This window comes from Desmodus rotundus, chromosome 6 (genome assembly GCF_022682495.2).
Source record: "Desmodus rotundus isolate HL8 chromosome 6, HLdesRot8A.1, whole genome shotgun sequence".
Taxonomy (NCBI): domain Eukaryota; kingdom Metazoa; phylum Chordata; class Mammalia; order Chiroptera; family Phyllostomidae; genus Desmodus; species Desmodus rotundus.
The window spans coordinates 114,252,341-114,277,822 of record NC_071392.1 but is presented as its reverse complement, the minus strand read 5'-3'; the positions used below and the strand labels follow the sequence as shown (position 1 = coordinate 114,277,822).

The following is a 25,482-nucleotide window of genomic DNA, read 5'->3' as shown; positions in this document are numbered from 1 at the left end:
GCGGCCCTGCACAAGACCAGGCTGTGCAGGCCCGGCCTGCTCCTGGGATAAAGGGACCTCTCGGTGCTGTCTCCCAGCCTCTCAGTCTTCAGTGGCCAGAGGCCAGGACAGCCCAGCATTGTCTGTGCCGCCTGCAGCCCAGCTGATGACGGACACTTTCCTGTAACCCAGGGCTGCCAGCGTGGCCCACGGCCAATTCCCGGAAGGGCCTGGGCCCCCAGTTCTCTGCTCCTGGGGGGAGGGGAGGGCAGGAGGCCACTGCCTCTCCATCCGGTGTGGATATTTAGAGCCTTAAGTAGAAGCCACAGCTCTTGCTCTAGAGTGAGGGGGGTGTGTGACCTGTAGCCTGAGAAGGAGGCCTGGACCCAGTTTCCAGCCTCACCTCAGACAGGTGGAGGTCAGGGGGAGGATGGGGCCAACATCTGCAGGTATGAGGGAAAGAAGGCTTAGCGTAAAAGCCCACTGCAGGCGGAAGCCCCTCAGAAGACACCCGGGGTGGCTGCGGTGAAGGGGCCAGAATCTTCCCAGCATGTGACAATGACCAGGGTGGGTGCCCAATCAGGAGTGTTGGGTCCGTGGGGAGCTGGCTGCAAAGGCCATGGATCCCTACAGCCCCTGGTGGCAGACAGCCGCTCTAGGCCCGGAAGTGAGCACGTGGGAGGGTGGGCGCGTCTGCAGAGAACACCAGAAGTGGCTCAGGGGTAACGCCAGCAACCGCCTCTGAGTCTGGTGGCCTGGCCACGACTCCCACGCACCCCTTACACACCAGGAATACGGTCCCCTGCCTGTTCCCTCGCATGAGCAGTTTCTGCCACTGGCCGAGAACATTCCTGTGGCATCCCTGGTACCCAGCACAGTGACCACCCAAAGGCCTTCTCCATGGGTGTCAGAACGAGCGAGCTGCCCACCAGCATAGGAGTTGGGACAGGTCAGGGGTTTGTAGGTCATGGAGCAGGGCCCTGGGGGACTCGGGGTCCCCCGGCAGGCTCTGGCGCACGTGGGTGGGAATGCAGGAGGAGCCTAGACACACTGCGCCCAGGCCCTCCAGGCCTGGCTCCCACTCTGAACTGCGACTCTGGGGGACTGACAGCAGGGGCGCAGGGCACTGGTATGAGTAGTGGGAGGAAAGCTAAGGCTAGAGCCCCACAGGGCTCAGTGGGCAGAGAGGACCAACAGAGACCTGAACGGAGGAGGGAACTGGACCGGACTGAAGTGGGAAAGGTAAGGAGGAGCCCATGACCCACCTATAGCCCTTCAGCCTGTGGCCACAGACCCCAGCCTCTGGCCTTCAGGGGACCCCCTCGCACCAGCCTGGCCACCTCAGAGGAAATGACCCCATAACCGTCCACTGAGCCTCCCCTGCACCAGGTGCATGCGTGCCGAGCCCCGTCCACACCCCGTCCAGCCTTCACCCACCATAAGTGAGGGGAAGTGATCTGCCCCGGGCCACATGGTAAGGAGTGAGCAGAGGCAGGAGCTTGGCAGCGTGGCCAGGCCCACACACTTCCCCGCCGACCTCTCTGCAGAGACCAGGGGAAGGCGCACAGGGAGAGCAGAGGGCCTGCTGGTGAGGAAAGGAGAGGCTGCCCTGGGTGGGGGAGTCACACACCTGCCCCCAGGTGACTGCCCTGCACCCACTTTGCATTTCTGGGCAGTGGAGGGCCCCGCCCGAAGGCATGTGAGGGTTAATGGTCACAGTCACCCAGGCCAAACTGGGGGTCAGAGGGTGAGCTACTTGCTTAAGACCACACTGCCGCGATGGGGCAGGCCAGGGTCCACTCAGGAGGTCCACCGCAGAGTTCCGGGGCCTGCCTGCAGGGAGCCGGGTCCAGTCGAGACCCCAAGCCCACAGGGGTGACCCCACCTCTCTCCATCTTCCCAGAATCCTTGCAGGCCAGACCTCTGCCAGACGGACAGGCTGTGGCCTCCCTGCCCCATCTCTCCTGGTTAGAGCTAGGGGTCATAAGAAGCTTCTGGAGACATGGGGCCCAGAAGACCCCCGACCCTGGCATTCAGCATCTTCCTCCCTCCCTAGCCTCCTCCTGACACGCTGCCCAAACTCCCCAGGCAGGCCCCAGGCCCACCGTGCCTGCCTTCAACATCGCACTCACCGTGGGCTGCTCCAAGAGGCTTCTGCTGGGCTCCATCTCCACCCTGTTTTGCTCAGCAGCCGCCCGTTTGTTGAGCACCTCAGCCCTGAGGACGCTCCCAGTGGCACCGTATTCAATGACACAAAAGAGGGACTTAAATGTCCTCCCCCATGAGTGGCCCAAATGCTGGCTCTGGAGTCACTCTCTTTTCTGTAGGAAAGTCACAGTCATAGCCCTCAGCTCATACCGTCCTGCCACCAGCTTGGCACCAAGCACACAGTGGGCCCAGGAAGGGCCTGGAACACCTTTTAAAAGCACTTCTGTGACGGGTAAGCGACATTAACTGGGGAACAGAGGTGACTGCAATGCTGCGCAATTCCCTCCCCCGATTTTTAAGAAAAGAAGACTGATTATTTGCACGGAGAAGGTCAAAAAAGATACGCCCGGCCCTGACTCGTGTGGTGCAGTTGGTTGGGTGTCATTCTGCTAAGCGATAGGCTGCAGGTTCAATTCCAAGTCCAGGCACATGTGCGGTTTGCTCACCAGTCGGTGAGAGGAAACTGATCGATATTTCTCTCCCTCTCCTTCTCCTCTCTCTAAAAATTAATTAATTTAAAAGATCTTTTAAAAAAAGAAAAAAATGTGCCCCATTGGTATTTTTTATTTTCATTTTTTTCTCTATTGTTCCTAAATTTTCTGTAATGAGTGTAGTACTTTTGAAATAAGGGGAAAAATAAGATACATTTCTATGGAGATAACCATTCTGCCTTCAGAAAGCTTGTAGCCCAGCAGGGGTGCCATGCCCTGTGTGTCTGCCCCTTTCCAAGGATGGGCTTCCCAGCTCGGCACGCCACCCGCTGGAGTTTGCTGCCCACAGGACAGAGCTGATGGGAGGCCCTGAACGAACCGAGGGGTTAAGCTGGGGCCCTCAGTGCCTTTGTCTGGCCTCACATCAGCAGGCAGGGAGAGGTGGCACCATGTCCCCCAAGAGAGGGAAGCTCCAAGGCCCAGCGGGTCTGAGGCTTGAGGCTGGGGGAGGGTCTCATCTGAGGGACTCAAACAAGAGGCCCCCAAATCCCCCAGGGTACCTCCCAGCCCAGCAACTCCTGATGACCCTGCAGGAAAAAGGAAGCAGGACCCTCTGCTCTCCCTGGTGCCGGTTTCCTGTCTGCCTAGAGGTGAGTAATGTCCGCTCCCACCCCCATGCGTCCCTTCTGGAGGCCAGGCCTCACATTTTCCGTTCAGGAAGGAGCAGAGCAAGAGGCCTGGTGAAGCGCACCAAGGGGAAATGGAAGGAGTAGGCCCTCGCCTGGCGCTGCCTGCTGTGGCCGGGACCCTGGCCTCGCCATGCTGGTGACGGTCACGTGGACTGTGGGCTCACCTGCCTGGGCACCCACCCCCCCACCCCCCCTACCCCACTCCCACCTCCCCCCTGCAAGCTTTTTCATTCATTCACTCATTTGTTCATCAGACACCCCCCACTGCCTGCTCTGGGCCAGGCCCGGCTCTAGTATCCGAAGAGGAGATGGGGATCCGATGGCCCACCGGTGGCCTAAGGACAGACTGCCGTGCTGTTCAGTCCCGAGGCAGCACCAGACCACAGTGCCTGTGGACAAGGTCTCCACAGCTGGCTTCTCCCAGGAGTCCTCCCTCCGCCCGAACAGGCAGCCCCTGGGCCAGGCTGTTTTTCCAGGCACCTGTGATGAGACCAGAGCGCTGTCTGGACTCAAAAGCCCGGAGTCTCAGCCAGCTTAGTGGTGGGTCCGGAGCGGACTCGGCTGTGTGTGGGCAGCACGGGAGCGTGTCCCTCTGGGCCCCTGCAAAGGCCATGGTTTTAAGTGTGTGTGGAGAGCCTCCTCTGGTTGCCAGGCTTCCCTGCCCCTTCCTGGGCAATACAGGAACAGCTATTCATTGAGACCTGGTCCCTGGAACCTCACACATGACTTCGGCACGTGCCATGGAGGAGGAGGGCAGCCTCAGTACCTCCTGACTGGCCAGGCTGCCCAGGACCAATCTGCTCCCTGGTCCTGTCACCTCTCGGGACAAGAGACAAGGATGATGTGCTTACTCATGGCAACTACAGCCCACAGTGAGGAAGTGCCTTGCAAGTGGTGCCCCCCAGCCAGGCGGCTGTGATTCCAGGGGGCTGCAAGTGGACTAGCAAAGAGACCTGTGAAGTGAAGCCTGGCAGGCAGTGGCGGGCTTGGGGGCAGGAAAATAAGCCTGTTTCATGGCAGGCACACTCCCACTGGCCGGTAAACCTCGGAAACCAGCTGGAGGTGGTGGGTGGGGGAAGCTGGCCTGCTGATCACTCCCGCCTAGTCTCAGCCCTGGGACCTGCCCTGCCAGGGCCCTGCCTTCAGCTGCCTTTGTTACAACTTGAAAAAGGAAGAGGAGGAGGGGGGCGGCAGCGGTCCCAATACACCCCCAACAGACACGGACCTGCACCGACTGCCAGGCTTCTGGAATTGTGTCGGGGCTGCACCACTAGCCAGCAGGACGGCCGTGAAAGTACCCGCACTTTCCAGCTAAGAGAAAATACTCAGATGCTCAAATCTGGGGTGTTTCCCTGGGACAAAAGATCCAACTTGTCCCAGACAAGGGGCAGACCCATGCCCCTCCTGAATGGTGTGCCCGGGGGCAGGTCTCATTAAATAGTTGTTGTTCTCTATTCATTTGAGCCACAAATGGTCAGCAGGCCCCGCCTCACGTGCCAGGCAGGCACCAGGGCCACTGGGACAGTGCAGACGATGATACCGGCCTGGTCCACAGCTCACAGAGCTCACAGCCGGGATCTCAGACATCATCTCTCCAACCTGCCACTCCCATGGAGGACCAAGGGTCAGAGACCACACACCGAGCCATCCTGGGGGCTCAGTGGGGCTGGGGAAGCTTCCGGATGAAGGCACATGAGCAGGGAGTGGAGACCGTGGAAGGCTGTGGCTGGGTGCAGAATGCAGAGCCAACCCGAGCTCCTGCTTGCACTGTCACTACCTAGCCCTCCTCCATTAACAACAAGGGACGTTGGAACACCCTGCAGCCCCTGACAGTCTCCCACGGACTCGTCGACGGGAGCGGGACCTCAGTCTGTGTCCACACTGCGAGTGCCTTCGAGAAGGAAGCTGGCTGCCTGCCACAGTGGGGGCTGGAGGGCCGGACAAGGACTCTAGGCTGGGTCTGTGCCCGGCCAAAGCCCTTTGGGAAGCCAGAGCTCTGGTCGGACGTGGCAGTCACCAAGAGATCTGGGGCCAGAAGGGGCAGCAGAGACCAGGCCATCAGGCTGGGCGTTCTCAGGGCCTGCGACCCCCTGCACTGGGTCTAGGCTGGCCTCTGGCCAGCACATCAGCCCACAGCCTCCAGACACAGCCTCTGATTAAATAATTAAATTGATGGTATCATGGTCAACACCATCCTCCCTGTCTCCAGCTCTGGCTGCCCGCCCTGATAAACACCCTTCTCCTGTCAGCGGGCCAGCCTGCCTCAGCCCCAGCAGCAGAGCACGGAGGGACCTGAGTGGCAGGGGCGCGGTGGGGGCAACATTCATGACCACTCCCAGGTTGGACACCCCCCGCCCAAGGCTCCTGTGGGACCAGCTGCAGGACCTGCTGACCGCACCAGCCTCTTTGCCTCTCTCAGCCTCATCTTCGCGATCAGCCAACCTCCGGGCGGCGGGCCAACGGTGCTGAGGAAGCCCCGTGACCCCCACGGAAACACACTCTTCTGCTACCTGATCCTGGAGGCCCCCCCCCCAACATCACCAAATTTCCCCAGGAAGTGTTTCCAGCAGAGGTCAGGCCCCCAAAGGGTGGCTGTGAGGAACAAATACCACAAGACTTTTTTGAGAATAAGGTGGGGCAAGATGGCCCCCTTTCAGTCCTCCTACTCTGAGGTTTTTAAAAAAATGTTCTGGATCCTTCTTGGGATGGACACCTTTGGCTGAGCTGTGCTGGAGGAGCCTGTGGTGCAGCCTTTGGGTGTGGCTCTCAGTCAGCTCCTCTGAGGAGGGAGGTCAGCTGCGGGCGCTTCCCAGCCCCAGAGCCCCCAGCAGCACGTGGCTATCCTGCCTGGCCCCCACCTGGTGGAACCCTGAAAGGCAGTGTTGGCCGGGGAGGCTCCAAGCACAAGGGGGTCGTGCTGACCTTTGTCAGCGAGGCACAAAAGCCTTTTCTTTCCCAGCAGCTCTGCACCCTACTCTCGAAGAACCGCCCTCTGGGATTCTCCAGCCCCTGGCCCAGCCACCCCAGCTGCCTCCAGGCTGGGGCTCCTCCCGGACAAAGCCGGATTCAGGCCCGAGAGGGCGGTCAGAGGTGCGCGTTCTGCCATGGAGATGAACTTTGACCCAAACTGCAAGGCTCCTACCCCGTATTTACTCTTTAAGGCTCACCCGTTTCATAGAGTTAACATTACACCCCTTTTTAACCCTGCACCTCCCTCTCACATTCCAGGCCCCGACCTTCGACCTCTCCTAATTGCCAGCTCTACACCCCAGTTCCCTGAGGCCTGGTATGCCTCATCCCCTACCCTCAGTCACCTCCTCCCCGGAAAACAGAGCTCCGCCAGGAGGACACTGTGGCCACAGGTGCCACCTGAGGCCAGCAACTGCACCTGACCAAGGCAGGCCTTGCAGCCTCAGAGCCCAGCACCCCAGGGCCTCCACAAGCAAGCTCTGGAGCAGGCTCCTGGGGTGTAACTTCTGACCCCAGCTCTCCCACCCCAAAAAGGAGGTCTCTGCTCTCAGGGAGGCTGCAGCAGGCTGCCCGGCAGGCCCTGGAGGGCGGCAAGGGCCGGGCTAGGGAGAGTCCAACAGCTCCTCACCCTGGGCCGTGCCTCATCCCAAGGCACTGGGGGTACACGCGGACAAGTGCACGGCCTGCCTGATCACCAGGTGACAGGCGGGGTCCCTGTCCCTGCAGCCTCCCATCCGACTGCAGAAGCCTGGCTCCTGTTTTCACTGTGGGGCAGGGGAGCTGCTGCGGGTCAGGCTCACTGTTAACCTCCCCAGACCGATCGTGGTAACTTCGAAATCCGCATCACAGCAAACAAACCGCGTGACGCCTGTCAGGCTGCCAGTCCCTGAGAGCTCCATTCATTTATCTTTGGAAGGAATGACTTGGTCTCCTTGGAACCAGGAGCTGGGAAGTAGGGCCCACGAAGATGCTGAGAGCAGTGGGTGAGGGGCGACTGTAAGCCTGGGCCACCCCCACAGGCCCTGGCCCAGACTCCACCACCCCAGATTCCCAGGCCCCTGTTGTCTTGCATAGCCTCTCCCCCACCAGCCACCAAGCAACACTCACCGTCCTCTTGGCTGTGGAGGTTCTGCGGGCTCCGCATCCTCTCGTCCTGGCTGGGACTCAGGCTGGAGGCCAGGTGTGGGTCAGCTGACATCCATGTGGAGTCGTTCATATCAAAATCTTCACTGCTCACAGAAGTTTCATCCTGATCAGAGACAAAGAAGGTGGGGGTTCAGCAGGGACGGGCTCTCAGCAGCCCCCAGGCAACCTTATGGGGAAGCCTAGGACCTACGGGCATTTAGAAGTGCCCTGGAGACCACAGGGAGTCCCCAAACCTTGCAGAGGGGCTGGGTTGCCCCCCTGGCCCCCATGGCAGTGGCTGAGGCCCTGGTTCCTGTCGGAAGCCAGAGCTGAGGGCCGGCACTCTGTAATTGAAGACAATTACGAGGTCTCGCATCCTGTAGGGGCGGATGGCAGGGCCTGGCTCTTACCCTCGTGAGCCAAGGTTGAAACAAGCACTGTAAACAAGGGCCACGGCTCCCTGCTCCCTACCCACAGCCCGGGGAAGAGGGCTCACTGTGCGCAGGGCCAGGCAGCCAGAAGTGGGCAGCAGGACATGCCGGGCACCTCCGAGGCCGAGCCAATGGCCACGCCAGGCCCGCCGCCCTGACTCCCATGGAGCATGCATGGAATTCCTTTCTCCCACTCCCCCAGCCCAGAGGACATTTCTGTCTTCCTTCTTCCTAACCTTTGCTGTGCTTCAAAGATATGCTCTTGGGCAGCTTCCAGAGCTGAAAAGGCCAGCCCCAGAAGTGTAGAGAAGGAAGGGGGTGGGGCAGGCGAGGGTTCAGATCAGACCGCAAAGGGGGTTCGGCTGGAGGGCCTGGGGGGCCGCCAGGGCCTTCCAAACAGCCGAAGGGCCAGCTGGAGAGGACCACGCCTGCCTCCTCTCCCCTCACTGGCTTCAGTGAGCCCTTGGCCAGTCATCCGGGAACCCCCAGGGCGGGGCCCCTTCAATCCAGCCTTCCAGTGGGAAAGGACCCCACCTCCTTCTGGCCCAGCCTCTTTCAGGAGCAGCAAGCGACTGTGTTTGGGAGCTGGCTGTAAAACGCGAGAACCATGACCCAGCAGCTCCCACACCCCAGGTCTCTGGCTTTGCCCCCTCCCCTGTCCCCTCCAGCAGCATACAATGGCCTCTGTGGGCCCCCAGTAAGGACTTCTGGCAGCACACCCCCCTCCTCCACCGCAGCCCCTCCCTCCAGGGCCTCCTCACAAACATCTCTTTTATAGTGAGCAAACACACTTTAGTTTGAACTTTCTTCTGCTGCTGTCCCTGAGGCAGACACATCTGCTCTCCAAGTGCTAGGGAACCAGCGAGGTTTAGCCTCCATGCCCTCCCCCACCACGCAGGGCTGGCAGGGAGTTTCCTGGAATTTACGGCTTCTGTGCGGCACCAGTGTGTACCCTCCATGGCTGAATCCACAGGATGCGAGTTGGGCCAGGACACCAGCTCTGCCCGGCTCAGGGGTCCCCACACAGCACACTCCAAGTCTCAGGGGAGGGAGACCACGTGGTCTCCCCATCCCCTCTCCCCACACACGCACACATGCGCTTACCCTGCCTCCCCGCCACGGGCCGCCCTGCTCCTTAAACACAGGCACATCCACCCACACTTTTCCTTGGGTGAAAACACACTCATATTCGCTCACACAGTGTTCTCACGCCCGGAGGGAGATACGCACATTCAAAAAGCTCTCTCTGGCCCTGACAGGTGTGTTTGGGCATCATCCCACAAACGAAGGGCTAAGGGTCGCCGGGGCATGTGAGAGAGGCAACCGATCTTTGATGTTTCTCTCCCTCTCTTCCTTTCTCTCTAAAAATAAATTTTTAAATCTTAAAAAAAACACCCAAAACAGCTCTCTCTGCACAAAGGGTCCGAAGGGACAACAAAACTCTCCCCTATGCTCCTTGGATAAAACCCGAGAGCGAGCAGGGAGGCTGGTAGGTGGGGCAGCAGGACCCTTTGTAGTGCAGCCCATCCAGGCTCTGGGAGTCAGGAGTCAGGACCTGACGCATCCCGGCTTGGACCTGTGCTCCTTCCTGGCTGCCCAAGGGCTACTGTGGCCAGCGTACGACCTGAAGTCATGGTAGAAGCAGGAAAGCCTTCTCCTGGCTCTGGGCTTTGGTGAGACATTCACTATTGTTTAGAAGACTGAGTATTCTATTAACATCTGGAAGCACCACGTACTCAGAATGCTCCATCCATTCATTCAACGGTATTTATTGGACACCTACTACGTGCCAGCACCTTTCCAGGTGCTGGGAAGTTCAGCTGTGGACAAGTCCTGGTCTCCCTGGTGCTCCCTGCCCAGGGGGGCAGCTGGATAGTCAGCAGGAAACACACACGCTGTTGGTGGTGATGAGGGTACACAGCAAAATAAAGCTTAGTAAGAGGGGAAAGGGACCTGCAGGACTGTTGGCCGGGTAGCCAGGGAGGCCCTCGGTGGTCAGGGAGCGTCACGCAGAGGTCTGCAGGAAGTGGGGATGGCGGCTGTGTGGTGGTCTACGTGGGGGCGCTCCAGGCCCCAGCACGAGCTGGTGGATTTAAGGTACGGCTGCACAGGAGTGTCCCCTCCCAAAGCGCACATAACCTTGGGCAGGGCTGGCTCCAGCTGAGACAGGCGTGTGGAGCGCTCCAGTAAACACACAGGGTTCTTTCTCACCGAGGAGCAGGAAAAATCGGAACCTCTAGGTGCAGCACTGAAGGCGTCCCCACACTCTAGCCCCGCTCAGCCAAGTTTAAAACGGTAATAACAGAAGCCAAAGTTATTCACATGCCAAGTGCCCCCCTTGGACCCTCTCTTTTCACCCTTACCGCAGGCCATCAGCCCCATTCTACAGATGAGAAAACCAAGGCTCCAAGGGGTTAAGGCACTCGCCCAAGGTCAGGAGCTAACAAGTGGCAGAGCCGGGTGTGTACAATCCTGAAGGCCCAGACACACACCCCTCCCTGCATCCAAGCCTCTGCTCGGCTGTCCCTCTCACCTGGATTGCCCATACTACTGTGGTGCTCCGTGATCCAAATGCTAAACGCACGCCACCCTCCGCCGACTCCAGCTCCATCTCCACGGCTCCTCCTCTTGCACAATCTGTCTGCCTGCACCATTAGCCCGGCAGTCAGTTGGGCCCATACCCTCAGCTGTGGCACGTCAATACACCATGGGTCTCTGCCCTGTCTTCCTCCAGAAAGCCTTAAGCCCTTTCAAGAGTGGGGACTAGGCTATATGCTCCTGGAGCCTCCTGCAAAGCCAGGGAGACTCACCGAATTGGCTGAATTGCCTGGCATAATACCGGTGTTTAATGACAATGTGGCATTAGTTTGACAATTGAGAAGTTGGTCCCATTGTTCACAGTTCGTGAGTGGAGACTGTATGAAACCTGGGCCCTGGCTGGCAGGTGGGCAAGTGGGTGGGCCGGCCAGAGGCATTGAGCTGCCTTGCAAGGTCTCCTTCCTACAGCAGATCACTTAACTGTGCACCAAAGTGATCCCCCTCCCCCTCCCCCCACCCCCACCCTATCTCAGGCTCTGGCAGCTCAGATTGGGAAGAGGTGGACTAAATTTTACATTGACGTTGCAATCACCTAACAGTGAAGGGCAGCCAGTGCCCACACCCAAGGGGTTTCGGGGCAAAGGTCTTAGGAGATTACCTTGCAACAGCCCCCCTCCAAAAAGCAGGCACCCATGCCAGGCCTACCTCCAGATCTGGCACCTGCCCCAGCTGCCCAAGGGCTCCGTGGCCAGCGGCAGAGCTGGGATCCGAAGCCAGGCAGTCTGCCCAGAGCCCACATCACAGCACCGCCTCACCACACTTCCTCCCTTCAGTCGGAAGAACCAGATTCCTTAACAACGTGTCTCAGGATGAGACCCAAAGGGAACTCATGGACGACAAAGCTCTATTTACACACACGCAGCCACAGGCTCACTCTCTCATCCAGAGCGGACACACGTTTACTGAGCATATACTAGGTGCTGATGTGGTGCTAGGGACACAGATGACTAAGGCAGGCTCCTTTCCCCCAGGACCTCGTTGTCTAGGGAAAGAAAAGTGTTGAGAGAGAGGGGGCTGCGGACCCCCTCCGCAGTTACCTACGGACAATCGCACTCTCCCTAGCAAGTTTTTCATGGCCCCCAAAGTTTTGCCACACGAGGCCCTGTTTCGTAAGTGGCTGTTCTAAGATTTTGACACTATTGCTACAGCAATTTTGTTTAAGTGAGCAATCAAGTCCATGAAGAGTAAGTTCCGATCAGACTTAGTTTCCACACCTTCACTTTCAGGGCTGACCTAGGAGAGCAGCCTTCCCAAGACCCCTTCGCAACTCATCTGCTAGAGCAGAACCCCCTGGCTGCAGAGGGGAGACAGTGACTTCACCCACTTACACTGAGCCAAGGCTCCAGGAGCAAGCGAATTACTCAGGCAATTACCAGCACACACACAGTTCAGAGCCACTGACGACTGTGCAGCGGGGCAAAATACACCCAAGTCCAGAGGCACCTGTAGAAGGCAGCGCACGTTTGCAAGTGGCAGGGCCGCAGGCCCGTAGGCCCGTGCATACACCTAGGGTGCTCCCCCACGCATGCCCAGAGGTCATAAGTCATGAGTCGGGGACTTCTTGCTTTCCTCTCCTAGAATTTCAAGGGAATTTGACCTGCTAATTTCTCTCTTTCTGTAAACAATCTTCAGTGAAACTTTCATTCAAAAATGTGTGTACAGTCCATTACTTCTGGGCCCCCTCCCTCCAGACCCCATGTGACTGGCTGGCTAGCTGCCCGATTCCTCTTACCCCTGCCCTCCGACACCCTGAAGCCTGCAGCCTTGCCCACATGTCGGTCAAGTCCACCATTTATTCAGCACCAAAGGGCCTGAGCCATTTTGGTCCACAGAGTTACTGAGCCAACTGCCTTCCTGAAAAGGGAACTCCAGAATGGGAGGGGGCAGGCAGGCAGCACACAGCCAGCCCCTGGGACACACCCCAACCTGGGCAGAAGGAGAGGAGCCTGCCCTGCTCTTATCTGCAGTCCAAAATTCATGGGCAAGTTCAGTTTCTCTCCACCCAGGTTCTGAGGCCCTTCCTCCTCTGCAAGCAAACTAGCACCAACCACTACCCAGCCCAGGAGGAGGAGAAAATGGGAGACCAGAGGGGAAATGGTGGAAGTGCGCCTGTATCCATGGCATGTAACCATGGGCAGGTGCTATCAGTAACCTGATTATTTTACAACTAGGGTCAATTTCTCGGGAACTGGGTTCCTGGTGCCTCTGAAGTCGAGCCATTTGCATCCTCCAGGACAGGGATCCTGGGGCGTGCCTCACACAACATTTTCCAGGCCTTTCCCCAGAGCCGTAACTCTATCTCTACCACTTGCTTTGAGAAAGAAAAGGAGGAGGATTTGCTGAGAATTTCGTGCAACTATAAGCCACAAGCCCTGACCCGGAGCCTTGGGTGTGTATTTCAGAAGAGGGGTAGCGGATAGGGACGTGCAGGGGGGGTGCTTCTGGGCTGGGCCGGAAACAGACCCTTCTCTGTCCAGCCTCTGGGTCTGTTTGATGAGAGGCTGAAGACCCTGCCAAAAGACCATCAGGCTGGGCAGTTGCTCCAGCACCAGAACCAGCTCTGTCCAAGCAGGCAAGCGCTGGGATGTAGAAAGTGAGCACCCCCTTCGGGAACACCTGCAGGCCCTTCCAGGCCCTGGACATTCTTGAGTACCAGGCAATTCTTCCCCTTGTCTCCATGTCAGCAAGCATTACACATGCAGCCTTCTAGGCATGCCAAGAAGGTACTGAACCACATTTGACCCCAACTTAACCACTTCAGTTCATCAGACGGCTTATTAATGGAAGACAACCCCGCCTGCCCCCCTTTCGGGATCTAAAGTAGCCAGGGCTCAAATCCCTGTCGGGAAGGGACTGCACAAGTGACACCCTAGGGTGGTCTGAGTCACCCGCTGCTCCTGGCTGCTGTGGGGTCCCGAGGCTGCAGCTTCACGCTACATCCCAAGCCCATCTGGCCACCAGGGTAGGAGGCTAGCCTCCCAGGGACACACCCTGTACACTTGTACTCCTTCCTGCTAACACAGCTCCTCTGCTTATAAGCACAGCTCTTCTGGGAAACGTGAAGTGGGGAGGGCTGAGACATAGCCAATCACCTACCACATTTTAGGTATCCTCTGTCTCTCTCTCAAACACACAGGGTCTACCAGAAACACATTCACACATACATGGGAATGCTCTGCTGTCCTCGCTGTCATGGGCGCTGGATGCTGGGAGTGAGCATTTGCAACACCTTCCTAGTAGAGTATCGAGTGTAAAACAGGCTTTTGTTTCCTAAGCAAAGGCAACTGGCTGTTTTCCCAGCACTCCTCACCACGAGGGCCTCATTGATACCCCAGGCCCTGCCATTAACGGGGGTCTCTTTAAAAGGAGGCTGGAGAGATGGGCTTTAGCAGACAGGGATCTTCCAGCCAAAAAGGAGGGCTGGAGAGGAACCGCTGTGACACAATGCCCTGCAGGAGTTTCTTTCCAAGAAAAGGGCCCAGACAAGACAAAAAGTTCTTGAGCAACTCAGGGGCAGTCCAGCACCACATGGCCCCAGGGTGGCCCAGGCCGGGCAAGTTCCCCAAAGTCAGCCTTCTCAGCTAGGGGAAAGGCCCTGGGGTGCCCCACTCCCAGCTTCAGAAGCAGGAAGGTGCTGAATGGGGCATCACCCAGCCTTGACGCAGTGGGTGTGGGAGGTGCTGTCTTAAAACCCTAGTCCATAAAACAAGCCCAGCTGGAGCTGGGATTAGACAGGAGCTTGGTATTATTCAAGGACACATTTAGGCCCTAATGGTTTTCCAATGAAGGGGTAATTTACTACCTGGGGCTGGGCCATAAAGGGGCCTTTCCCTGACACCAACCCACAACCCAGACCCAGGGGGGCGGATGGGGCCCCTGGTTCCATCTACAGATGCCTCTCCCAGAGTTGTGAGAGCCCCCCAACAGATCTCCCTGTCACAAAGCCCCACCTGGCAGGGCCCGGCTGGGGTTTCCAGCTGATTCTGGGATAAGTAGGGCTTTATCTCAAGGGAGAATCTATTTCAAGCCACAATCCTTCTCAGAAAGAGGAGGAAATCACAGAGTCCAAACACCATTTCAGGTGAAATCAGGAGGTTATTAATCTCCCCTCAGAGCAGACAGAAAGAAAAATCAATGTTTTAGAGGGGGGGGGGAAGATTCCATTTGAATTAATGGGTTTGTGGCTTCTCCATTGATCTGTGCCTCTTCACACTTTCTTTTTGTGCTTTTGTGTTCTTGGGGAGGAAGGAGGGAGAAGGGAATGGGGAGGAGGGGAGCGGGCCTCCCGAGAAGGAAAAGGACGGTCTAACCTTAACCTTTCTCCAGGAATAATGCTAATTAGCGAGGCTTAATGAGAACTTCCCTCAAGAAGCGCCGCCCGGTAGGGGCGACCAGACTCCGGCAAACGGAGCTCCAGGTGGGAGCAGCGGGCGTGGGGGGGGGGGTCACATCTGAACCCCCAGCAGCGGTAATATAAATGGGAACGGCGCTCCCCGAGCCGCCCCACGACGAAGTGCCCGGCCCAGAGGACTAGGTGAAGAGCGGCGAGCGGTGGTGTAAATCTAACTTCACCGGGGCGCGCGCCCTCGCTCTGGACAGCTGCTCCCGCCCCAAGTGCCCCTTCAAGAAGAAACTGCCCCTTCGCCAAAGGCCGCCGACGCCCCCGCTCCCACCGTACACCTGAGAGGGACACCGGGTCCGCCAGGTCCGAGCAGGGACCGGGGCCTGCCAAAGTGGGCTCAACTCTGCAAACCTCGTCTCAACTCCCTGCGCCCAGGCAGGCAGCCCCTCCCTGCCGCTCAACGCTTCCCGTCCTCACATCCCTAAACACAGTCCACTTCCCTTCTCGCGGCCGCGGTGGCGGCAACCCGAGCCCGGCCCCCGCCCCACCGCCCGAGAACGCCTTCCTCCCCGGGACGCGGTGCCCAGCTCGCTGCAAACGGTGTGACCGCCGCACAATACCGTGGCGCGGCGCACACAATCACCGCCCCCCAGGACCCGCGGCGCGCGCGGCCCAGGAGTGGAGTGCGCCCCGCGACCCCGCACTCCGGGCTAGGCACACCTCTCGGGCACCTCGCAGGCCCCCGAGTGCAGCCTTCGCTGCCCCCACCACTCGGGCACACTCCCCCGCCCTCCGCCCCAGCCCACTCCGCCCAGGGCGCAGCCGCTTCCCTACGCCCCCCTCCTCAGCCTTGGCGCAGGAAGCTCCCCCGCGTCCCCTCCCCGGAACCCCCCCAGCCCCCCGCCCCCTTAACCGCAGCTCAACGGCCGGCGGCAGCCGTGGGTGGAGGGGGGCGGCGGCCAGGGGCCCAGAAACTGCCCGATCCCCGGGATCTGGGCCGGACTCCGTACCTGGGCGGGAGGCGAGGCGAGGCGGAGACGGGCGGTCGGGCTCCGCGAGTGAACGGCGGTGACAGCCCCACAGCTCCAGCTGCTGCTGCTGCTGCCGCCGCGGCCGCCCGGGGAGAGGGGCTGGCACCGCCGCGGCGCGTCACTGCCCGGCCCGGGGGCGGGGGTGGCCAGGAGGAGGGCCCAGGCAAGCAGCGGCGGCAGCGGCGGCGCCGCGGCCGAGAGGGAGGAAGGGGGAGGGGGGCACCGGGCACGGGGAGGCGGGGGAGGGGGGCGGGACCCGGCACGGGGCGGGGGCCGGGGCCGGGGGAGGGGAGCGCCGGGAGGGCGCACTCTAGGGGAGTAGGAGGAGCAGCAGGAAGAGGAGGTGGAGGGCGGGCGAGACGGAGGAGTGGGCACGGGGGGAGGGGGAGAGGAAAAGGAGGCACCCACAGAGAAGAGAAAGGAGGGAGAGGCGGCAGGGGGAAAGGAGGAGGAAGGAGGGGGTGCTGGGCCAGGTAGGGGGGGTGATGAGGGCGCACTGGACGCACCGCCGTGCGCTTCTGGGGGAGAGCGCTCTTAAGGGGGAAGCGCTTCGAGGAAGATCCTAGCCAGGGGCTGGGCCCAGGAAAGAAGGCGGTGGGGTCTGTGCCCTCCCCTTGCTCCCGGAGGCCGCTGTCTTCGAGTCTCGGGTAGGGGTTGGAGGGCACACAGCCGGCTCTCCGCGTTCAGGCCAGGAGAGAAGAGACTTGGCCCAAAGAAAGTGACTCAGGCACCTTTAGGAACTCTCGGTGCCCCGGGGCCTTCGGGCAGCCCTCGACCCCCCGCGCGTCTCCCAGTTCCCGGGGGACGCGGGTCCTCGCTGGGCGGGGCGGCTGGGCCGGGGGCTGGGCCCCTGGGCTGTGGGAGCGAGACCCAGGTCTGGAAAAGCCAGGCACGTGGCTGGCTCTTGGCCGGGCCCCCCATCCCACCTCAGGGCCCCCTTTTCTTGATCAAGTTCAAGCTCAGGCTCCTCGGCTCGCTGCCCACTCCCCTCCCCCTCCCTCTATTCCGCACCACCTCGCCTCTTCACTCTTCCTTTGTCTCTTTCCCACCACTTATTTTACACCCACCCCTGCACCCCTCCTTCCTCCAGGCGGGCGCCTAATAGTCCGGGCTGGGCTCACCTGTCCCACCCAAACATTTCAGCAATCCCGAGCGCTCGCCACCGGCTCGGTCCCGACTCCTTCCCACCGGTCATTGTGCTTCTCTGGGCCACACCGTGCGGGCTCCTTCCTGAGCGTTAGCTACAGTTGTAAAGTAATAGGATAATATCAAGAATGCAGCTCAATCCCAGACCTGGGTGCGCACTGTACGCGGAGACACCGCCTCGCAGGAGGGGGGTGACCCACGCGGATCAGAGACGCCGTCCTCCGCGCAGACACACCTCGTCAGCCTGGGGTGCTAGAGAAGGCGGCATGGGGCGACGCGGGGTGAGAGGGGGGGGCCGGATCTCCAAACTAACCTCAAATTCAGCCCGAAACATAACACGCTCTTCCCGAGACAACAGAATTAGAGCCGACGGGGAAGATGGGTCAAGGGCAGACGCCCCCCTCCCCAAATGCACACCCTCCGTTACATCGGGTCAGGCTTCAGAAAATTCTTGCGCTTTAACAGGGCTGGGGAGCAGCTCTCGTGGAATTCTGTGAGAAAATGGCCAAACACCAAAACAAAACCCAATAACGATCCCACCTCCTGGTTCCTCGGGTCGAATCCAAAGAGGAAGGGCAGTTTCTACTGACTTTACGCTACAACTCATTCACAGTGGAACCAACAAAGAAGAGAAAACGAGACAGCCACTGCAATTGTTTGCAATTTTGAAACTGCCTTTAACCTTCCAACTTTTTTTTTTTGTAAAAAGCCTTTTTTCTTTCTTCCACTGAAAGCTTTGCATTGTGAACAATCCGAGGTAAACAAGTCTCCCTCTACAGGTGAGAGTTGGAAGTACAACAGCACGGGTTCAGAGCTGAGTATACTCACCCATTAGAAAAACGGGAAGATGACAACACATCGAATTAAGGCACCCAGACTTCCCGCCGCACATGCTGAAGACTTTTGCGTCAATACACAACTCATATGTTACTTATTAGCACCTTTTATCCCAGCAATCAAGTGCGTTTGCAAACCAATTCTCTCTTCCTGGTTTTCTGTTACATCTTTACTGTGCATCCTCCATGGTGAGAGACCGTTTGGGGGTTCGTTACCTGAAAGGCCACGCGTATTGGTGCCCAATAATGATTTTTAGAATTAGTGGCCACAACTCTTAAGTTCATCCAGGGAAGTGTGGGCGTTTCAAACACAGAAACTCCTTTCTCACTCCGAAAATGAGAAATGCAGGCCCAGGATTGCCCATCTCCTCCCACGACATTTCTAGAGACCTTCGGCTTCTCCTGGCCCGAGTCACTATTTCACAGCAGTGCTGGACAGCTGGGCTTGAAATATAATGCCAAATCCACCTGAAGTTCAAAGGTGGAATTGAGCCCAGATAACCCAGTTCTTCTCTGACTAATAAAAGAGAGATAGTACTGCCCAAGAGGGCAGAGCAGTGATTTTCTCTGAGCATGAAATGTGAACTCATCTACCATCCTCGAGATAAAACAGCCCCAGCCCTGCTCTACCCACAAAAGCAGTTGGGAGCCCTGGAATAACCTGGCTGCTTAGCAGTGCCGGGAATTAGGCAAGTTTTATGTGTGCTGAAGCCTGCAGAAATCTCCTGCAGGAGCTGCCACTCCTTGAGTAACCTTGTGTAGGCTGCTTTCAGCGTCCTTGTGCCTCTAGACAACTCCCTCCATCCTTAAAGTGGCCACAGCACGGGTCCTAACAAGGAATAGCATGACCTAGTTTTCTGACCACTAATTCTCCCAATGTCGTGTCGCAGTCTGGTGGGGGATCATGGCAGAGAAGGCTGTTGCTGTCCGCTTCAGGGGGCAGTGCTGCCTTCGTGTCTCCTCCAGGTTCCTCAAACAGTGGGTGCTTCGGTAAATGCACAGCTGGTGGGGCACTTGTTCCACGGTGCTTCTTAAGAAGCCCCCCCGTGCAGCTTCCTATGTGAAATGGGCCCATCCACAAGTGGGGACCTAGCCATGGGAACCGGGAAGTTTTTTTTTTTTTTCCAATTTATTTATTTATTTTTAGAGAGAGGGGAAAGGAGGGAGAAAGAGAGGGAGAGAAACATCTACGTGAGAGAGGAACAGCAATCGGTTGCCTCTCACAGGCCACTACCTGGGGACCCAGCCTGCAACCCAGGCATGTGTCCTGACTGGGAACCAAACCAGGAACCTTTCGTTCCACAGGCTGGTTCAATCCACTGAGCCACTCCAGCCAGGGTGGAACCAGGGGGTTATGATTGGGAATAACAGGATCTCAGTATGACCAGAGCAGATGCTGTTTAAGCATATCAAAGCATTAAAAAAACATTTGTCCCTACAAATTACCCATTAACGACAGGAGGGAACGTGTGCCTGCACAATGGAGAGATCCGCCAGACAGGCCCCAACCAACTGATCCAATCAGCAAAGTGGGGCCACCTGACACACCGTGCCCCCTCCTGAAGGGATGCAATAAGAGGATACAGCATCGTTTACGTTATGTTCGCCCCCAAATGCTTAGCCTAGATCTGATCATAACCTGGATCTGTCCTGAACTCTCAAAAGGTCCACTGCTACTAATCTGACTGTTCCAGATCATGAGACGAAAGAGAAATAGCAGCTACATGCCGAGTTTGAATCCTGGCTGGATCTTGGACATAAGGATTGAGGTGGAGACCGTGTCAAGGAGAGGCAGAGGATGGGGGAGTGAGGGATAAAGTGGACACGGGCTGAGGGGGGAGACAAGTGTGAGCTCGGGCTGAGTGGTCGGGGAAGGCCACGGTGTGCCCTGACGCTGGGATGGCAGAGGCTGACCGCTGGGTGAAGACCTGGGGCACGATCTTTCAGGCGGAGAGAGCAGCCAGTGCAAAGGCTCTGAGGTGGGAAGGGGCTTGGCCTGTTTGAGGAATAGGAAAGTGACCGATGGCCGTGGGCAAGGAGGGCGTGGGGGGGATGAGGGTGAGGAGGCCCGCGGAGCCTCGTATACCACTTCAAGTTGAGTGGATTTTATTCTAAGAGTGGGGAAATGATGGAATATGGATTACGTTTTTAGATCAGAGGAGACAGGAGTATAAGGAAGCAAGAACAGCAATGGGGAGACCAGTAAGGAGGGCTAGCCAGGAGTCTAGAGCCAAATGGGATCAGTGCAAATTCTGGCTCTGATACCAGGCCAGTGACCTTGGACACCATACTTAAACCTCCGTAAGCTTCAATTTCCTTATCTACAAAGTGGATAATAAGGTAGTGTGTTTAATGTAGTATTTGACACCAAAGCGTCCCCTTTGAAATTAGAAACGGTGGTAGCCGTTCTCCAAGATGGCCCCCAATGACCCTCACTTCTTGGTGTCCGCCACGATGAACAGTCCCGTGAAACCGAGGGGGTGGCAGGAAAATGAGGGGGCGTGACTTCAGAAGTCAGGTCATAAAATACTGCTTGATCTCTTCCCCAGAAGGAGTACTTGGTGAGCAGGAACTTTCATCATCCCCAGGACTCTCAATTTTCACAGCGATGGTCATATCCCTCTCCACAAAGGCTGGACCGGTCCGCTCAGCCACCAGCAGGGCCTGGCGGTTCCCATTTCACTGCACGCGTGTCAGTGATTAGCATCAGCAATCTCTTTTATCTCTGCCGATGCGAGAGCTGGGAAACGGCGTCTCTTACGTTCCTCTGCCCCTCTTCATTTGGGAATGCGAGCGTATGTTTGTGCTTATCTTGTTGATTGGTCACTTACTTGTCTTTCTCTTTCCTCCCTCCCTCCCTCCCCCCCTTCCTTCCTCTCTCTAACAATCTGTTTATATTCTTTGTCTATTTCTCTATTTGGATACTTCGGTTGGCAGTTCTCTTTTTAAAATTTTTGTAAGAAGTCTTTGGAAATGAAATTAATCTTTTGTCATATATTTTACAAATATGTTTTCTTTTTTGTGGTCTTTTTATTTTGTTTACGGAGGGATTTTTTTTTCCATATGGAAATTTTATATCATCCCATTAGGGTTGTTGTTTTTTTTCCTTTAGGGCTTCTGGTAAAAACAAAGTTTTTTTTTCCCCACTTTAAGATTATAAAAGTAATTCACTCATATTTTCTTCTAGAGCATTTATAGCTTCATTACAGTTCAATCTTTATTCCATCTGTAATTTATCTCCATATAAGTAGTAAGGTGAAGATCCAGCTTATTTTTTTAATGACTATCCAAGTTGTCCCGATACCATCTTTTAAATAACCCATCTTTGTCCACTGATTGGAAATGCCATCTTTATAGTACATTAATTTCCCATTATTTTTGGAATTGTTTATTCTATTCTATTGATCTACTCCTGTCCCAAGAGTACAGCTCTAGAATATATTTAATATCTGCCCCCATGAACTCTCCCTACCCCAGCATAATAAAGACCATGGAACCCACGCCGCAGTAGGGAGGCACTGTAGGTGAGCACAGTTATGGAGAAAGCTGGGGGGTTTCCACCTGAGGGACTGGGCAAGAGGATCTGCTCTGGTCATACTGAGATCCTGTTATTCCCAATCATAACCCCCTGGTTCCGCCCTGGCTGGTGTGGCTCAGTGGACTGAACCAGACTGTGGACCAAAAGGTTCCTGGTTCGGTTCCCAGTCAGGACACATGCCTGGGTTGCAGGCTGGGTCCCCAGGTAGTGGCCTGTGAGAGGTCTAGGAAACACAGGCCAATACTGTTTCCTCAGTCCTTCTCTGTTTAGATAATTTCCCATGATGAATATAACTAAAAGGGTCTGACTTGTTGAAATACACTTTCCTAACAGCTACAACAAAGGTCAAATTAGTTTCATCAGTCTTTTCAGGAATGTGCTGCTTTAAAATGTCATCGATTCATCTCTATTTATGTCACTCTCCTACTCCAAAACCTTCAACAGCTCCCAGTTGCTGGCAGAATCAAGTTATAGTTCTCTGGCCTGGCATTCGAGGCCTTCCACAGCTCTGCTGGCTGTATAGCCTTCTGTCCCAAACTGTGACCCGTGCTTCAGACAGACTCACCATCTTCTGCCCCTCGGCCACCCACGTGCGACCTGCCCCTCTCCCTGCCTTTGATCATGCATGCTTTCAGGCACACGATCTTTCTACAACTATGTACAAACCCACTACCACATGCCAGGCACCATAAGTCTGAATGAAGCAATGAATAATACAGACAGAGGTCGGCCCACGTGGAGCCTGCGGGCCAGCAGGAAAGAGATTAAACAAACGGCCACGCAGTTTCTGCTCATAGGATGTGTATTCGGTTCATACTTGGCAGTTGTGGGGCCTGCTGGGAAGGACACAGAGGATGCTGAGGGCGCCACCAAAGACGTGACACTCAGTCGGGCACGGAGGGACACATAAGCTTCCACAGGGGAATGAGGCTCTGCGTGGTTGGCAAAGACACCCGCCAACCCTGCCAAACCTAGGGCCCCCCGAACTCGCGATGTCAGTCTCACAGACCAGCGAGCTGGCTCTGGGGACAGGCCTCTCTCAGTCTTCTGTCACTTAATGAATGCCCTGTGTCACTTCCTGTTTCCTGTGTCACACCTCATTTCCCCAACTGGAAGCGAGCTCTCAGGGGCTGGCACAGGCTCTCCAGCGATAGAGCCCCTGGTGGCATCCCACACATAGTAGCAACTCACCATGGCATGACTCAGAAACCTGTCTTGCCCACTGCCCAGCACAGCCCTGAGGCATGGGCCGTGCTTCGTGACTCCCACAAAGTGTGCTCTTCCCTCTCCCTTCCTTCCTGGCACCTCCGGAGAGGCTCAGCCAAACCGCAAGGCCAGACACAAACCAGCGCTTGCCCTCCTAGATGTGCGCCCACCAGGAACGAGCACCGAAGGCTGGTCACGGCAGCGCAGCCCACAGCGGCCCCAGGCGTCCACCGGCACAGAGCGGATGCCGTGGCGCGTGCCACCCGGAATACTCCTCAGCAGCAGAAAAGCACAAACGGGCTCTGCACACCTCAACACAGCTGACCCGCACGACGCATGCGTGTGAGCAGAAGAGCTCACGCGTTGTGACTCTTTCACATGAAGTTCTAGAACAGGCGAACCCATCTATACTACTGGAGGTCAGGAGAGTGGTCGGTCGCCCTGGCTGAGGGATACTCACTAGAAGGCGCACAGAGGGTCTTTGGGGTACTGACAGAGTTCTATTTCCTTTTTTTTAATCCTCACCAAAGGACATGCTCATAGATTTTAGAGAGCGGGGAAGGCAGGGAGAAAGGGAGGAAGAGAAACACCAACGTGAGAGAAACATCAATCGGTTGCCTCTCATACATGCCCCAACTGGGGACTGAACCTACAACCCAGCCATGTGCCCTGACTGGGAATCAAAGCCTCAACCTTTCGATTTATGATTTACAGGATGTCGCTCCAACCTGTGAGCCACACTGGCCAGGGCTGTTCTAGTTCTTGATCTGAGAATCGGTCACAGGAGGTGGATTCAGTTTGTAAGAATCCCCTGAGCTGTCCACCCAATGACGTGTGCTTTCTTCTGTATGTACGTTATACTTCAATAAAGGTTTGGGAAACTAAAGAAAAAGCCAGGACTGGTTACCACGGCCGAGCAGCCCAGGGCTCAGCATAATCCATTACCGCACCAGCACTGGGCTGGGTGGGAGTACGTGTTACCTTCTTTCATCAGCCACATCATGAGGTCAATATTAATTGCCATTTTACACCCACAGGGTAGGGGCTCTTCGAGGGAGATTAAATGACTCACCCAGTCACCCACTAGTGAGGATACAGTGCGCAGGGGACATGCCCACAGTCACAGCACTGGAAGCTAGTGGCCAAGCCAAGGTCTGAACAAGGGCGTGCTGGTCTCCCGAGTGCATGGTGGGCCCTGGGAAGGTGGGCCCACTGGGCTGGACCGTGTGACGCTGCGCCTCTCTGGCCTCCGGCAGAGCAGAACGAGGAAGCTGCCAGAGCCAGCCTGGGCCCAGCGGTCTCCCTCAGGCTGGGAACTGGGAGTGGGCTGGGACTGCTGGAGGCATTGGACCTCTGGCCAGAGCCCAAGGCTTCTCCCTGCAACCCCTGAGGGAGGCTGGGACTGGGGCGTCTGCAGGGGACGCTCAGCTGGCTCTTCAGCAGGTGACTGGGGCAGGGGAGGCCCCTCTGCAGGCCGTAAAGTGCTAACTTCATGGGCTGTGCCAAGGAAGACACGCTGGGAAACGGGAGCAGACTGTCAAGAGAAAGGGACAGACAGCACTTCCCGTTTCGGCTGAAATCCTGTGATGACAGAGCCCACAGGTGCCCACAGGTGCCGTGTGGGTGGGTGGGTAATGGCTGAGGGTTCCAGAGCCAGAGCTGCTGGTGGCTGGAGCCTGGAGGTTGGTGGTCCACACAGAGGGTGGGGGAGCAGAGGAGGGAGCAGGTGACTGGGGGTGTGTTTTGTTTGCATTCAGGCCTTTCCTGGGTGTGCCCTCAGGTAGGCAGGTGACTTAACTGCTACAAGCTTTGGTTTTCTTGTGTCTAAAATAGGGGACAACAGGCCCCAGCTGGTTTGGCTCAGTGGATTGAGCACTCAGTGGACTGAGTGCCGGCCTGCGAACCAAAGTGTCGCTGGTTCGATTCCCAGCGAGGGCACATGCCTGGGTTGCAGGCCAGGTCCCCAACAAGGAGCACAAGAGAGGCAACCACACATTGATGTTTCTCTCCCTCTCTCCCTCTCTTCCTCCCTTCCCCTGTCTAAAATAAATTAAAAAAAATAAAATAGGGGACAACAAGGCACAACAGCAGGGACTCCTCCCTGAAAGGTGGCTGTGAGGCTCAAATGCAGCGATGTCTGCAGGGGGCTGAACTGGCGCCCAGCACAGAGCACCTGTCCAAAACTTCGTGATCATTAATGATGGAGATAATGTGGAAAAGAAGTAATTAATAATATAGACATCAGTCCACAAACATTTGTTGAGCCCCTGCTAGAGCCCCTACTATGTGCTGGGGCCTGACGTAGGGACTGCGGTGGTGAGATGAGCGACCTGGGCCTGTCCCCATGAAGCTGACGGAGCTGGCTCAGCTGCAGGCCTTACCGGCCCTTACCCTGGCTAGCACTCTTTTCCTTTCTCTTCTCCCTCCCCTTCCCTGGGAAATAACAGCATTAATGTTGGAGGGAGTGGGCTCTTCCTCTCAGTAACTCTACGACTTTGGTCACTTAAGCTCCCTGAAACTGAGCCTTGTCCCCTGTTCTCTGAGACCCGACACACAGAAGCCCCTCAATGATGGTTCCTGTCCTCCTCCTTTCTCCTTCCTTCCCACTTCCTCTCTCTTCCTCTCTTTACTAGTCTTTTACCTGCTGTGTGTGGGTGCCTGTTGTGAGTGCTGTGGTGCTTGGGAACTTGACACCCAAGGGCATTGTCAAACCAAGTTCGTGGTGCCTAGGCCACGGCAGATACTGTGAACTAACTTACCTGACACCCAGACTCCACACTTCTCCCTTTCCTTTCTCAACTAGAAAGAGCTGGGAAATGCAGTTCTTTCTTGCCCAGCCTCCCTTACAGTTGGGGGTGGCCATGTGACCCTGTTCTGGTCAATGAGATGTCAACGAAAGTCTATTGGCAACCTTCTGGGAAAGCTTTTGCTTTGCTAGACTAAGCTTATACC

The 25,482-nt window shown here is 56.9% G+C and overlaps 1 protein-coding gene across 4 annotated transcripts in view; it reads right to left on the bottom strand.

Moving 5' to 3' along the window:
• The window catches only part of NOL4L (nucleolar protein 4 like), a 120,612-nt gene that overhangs the window by 18,266 nt on the left and 76,864 nt on the right, over positions 1 to 25,482 (bottom strand). Inside the window, exons 1-2 of one of the 4 annotated variants that reach the window (XM_053926728.2) lie at positions 16,926 to 17,044; positions 7,385 to 7,526 (exon numbers count right to left, since the gene is read on the bottom strand). In XM_053926728.2, coding sequence (XP_053782703.1) covers positions 7,385 to 7,493 — 109 coding nt within the window. In that variant the 5' untranslated portion in view covers positions 7,494 to 7,526; positions 16,926 to 17,044. Of the gene's footprint in view, positions 1 to 7,384; positions 7,527 to 8,069; positions 8,205 to 15,783; positions 15,991 to 16,925; positions 17,045 to 25,482 lie in introns of those variants that run through there. The other 3 variants (XM_053926727.2, XM_053926729.2, XM_053926726.2) reach the window with 3 other exon arrangements.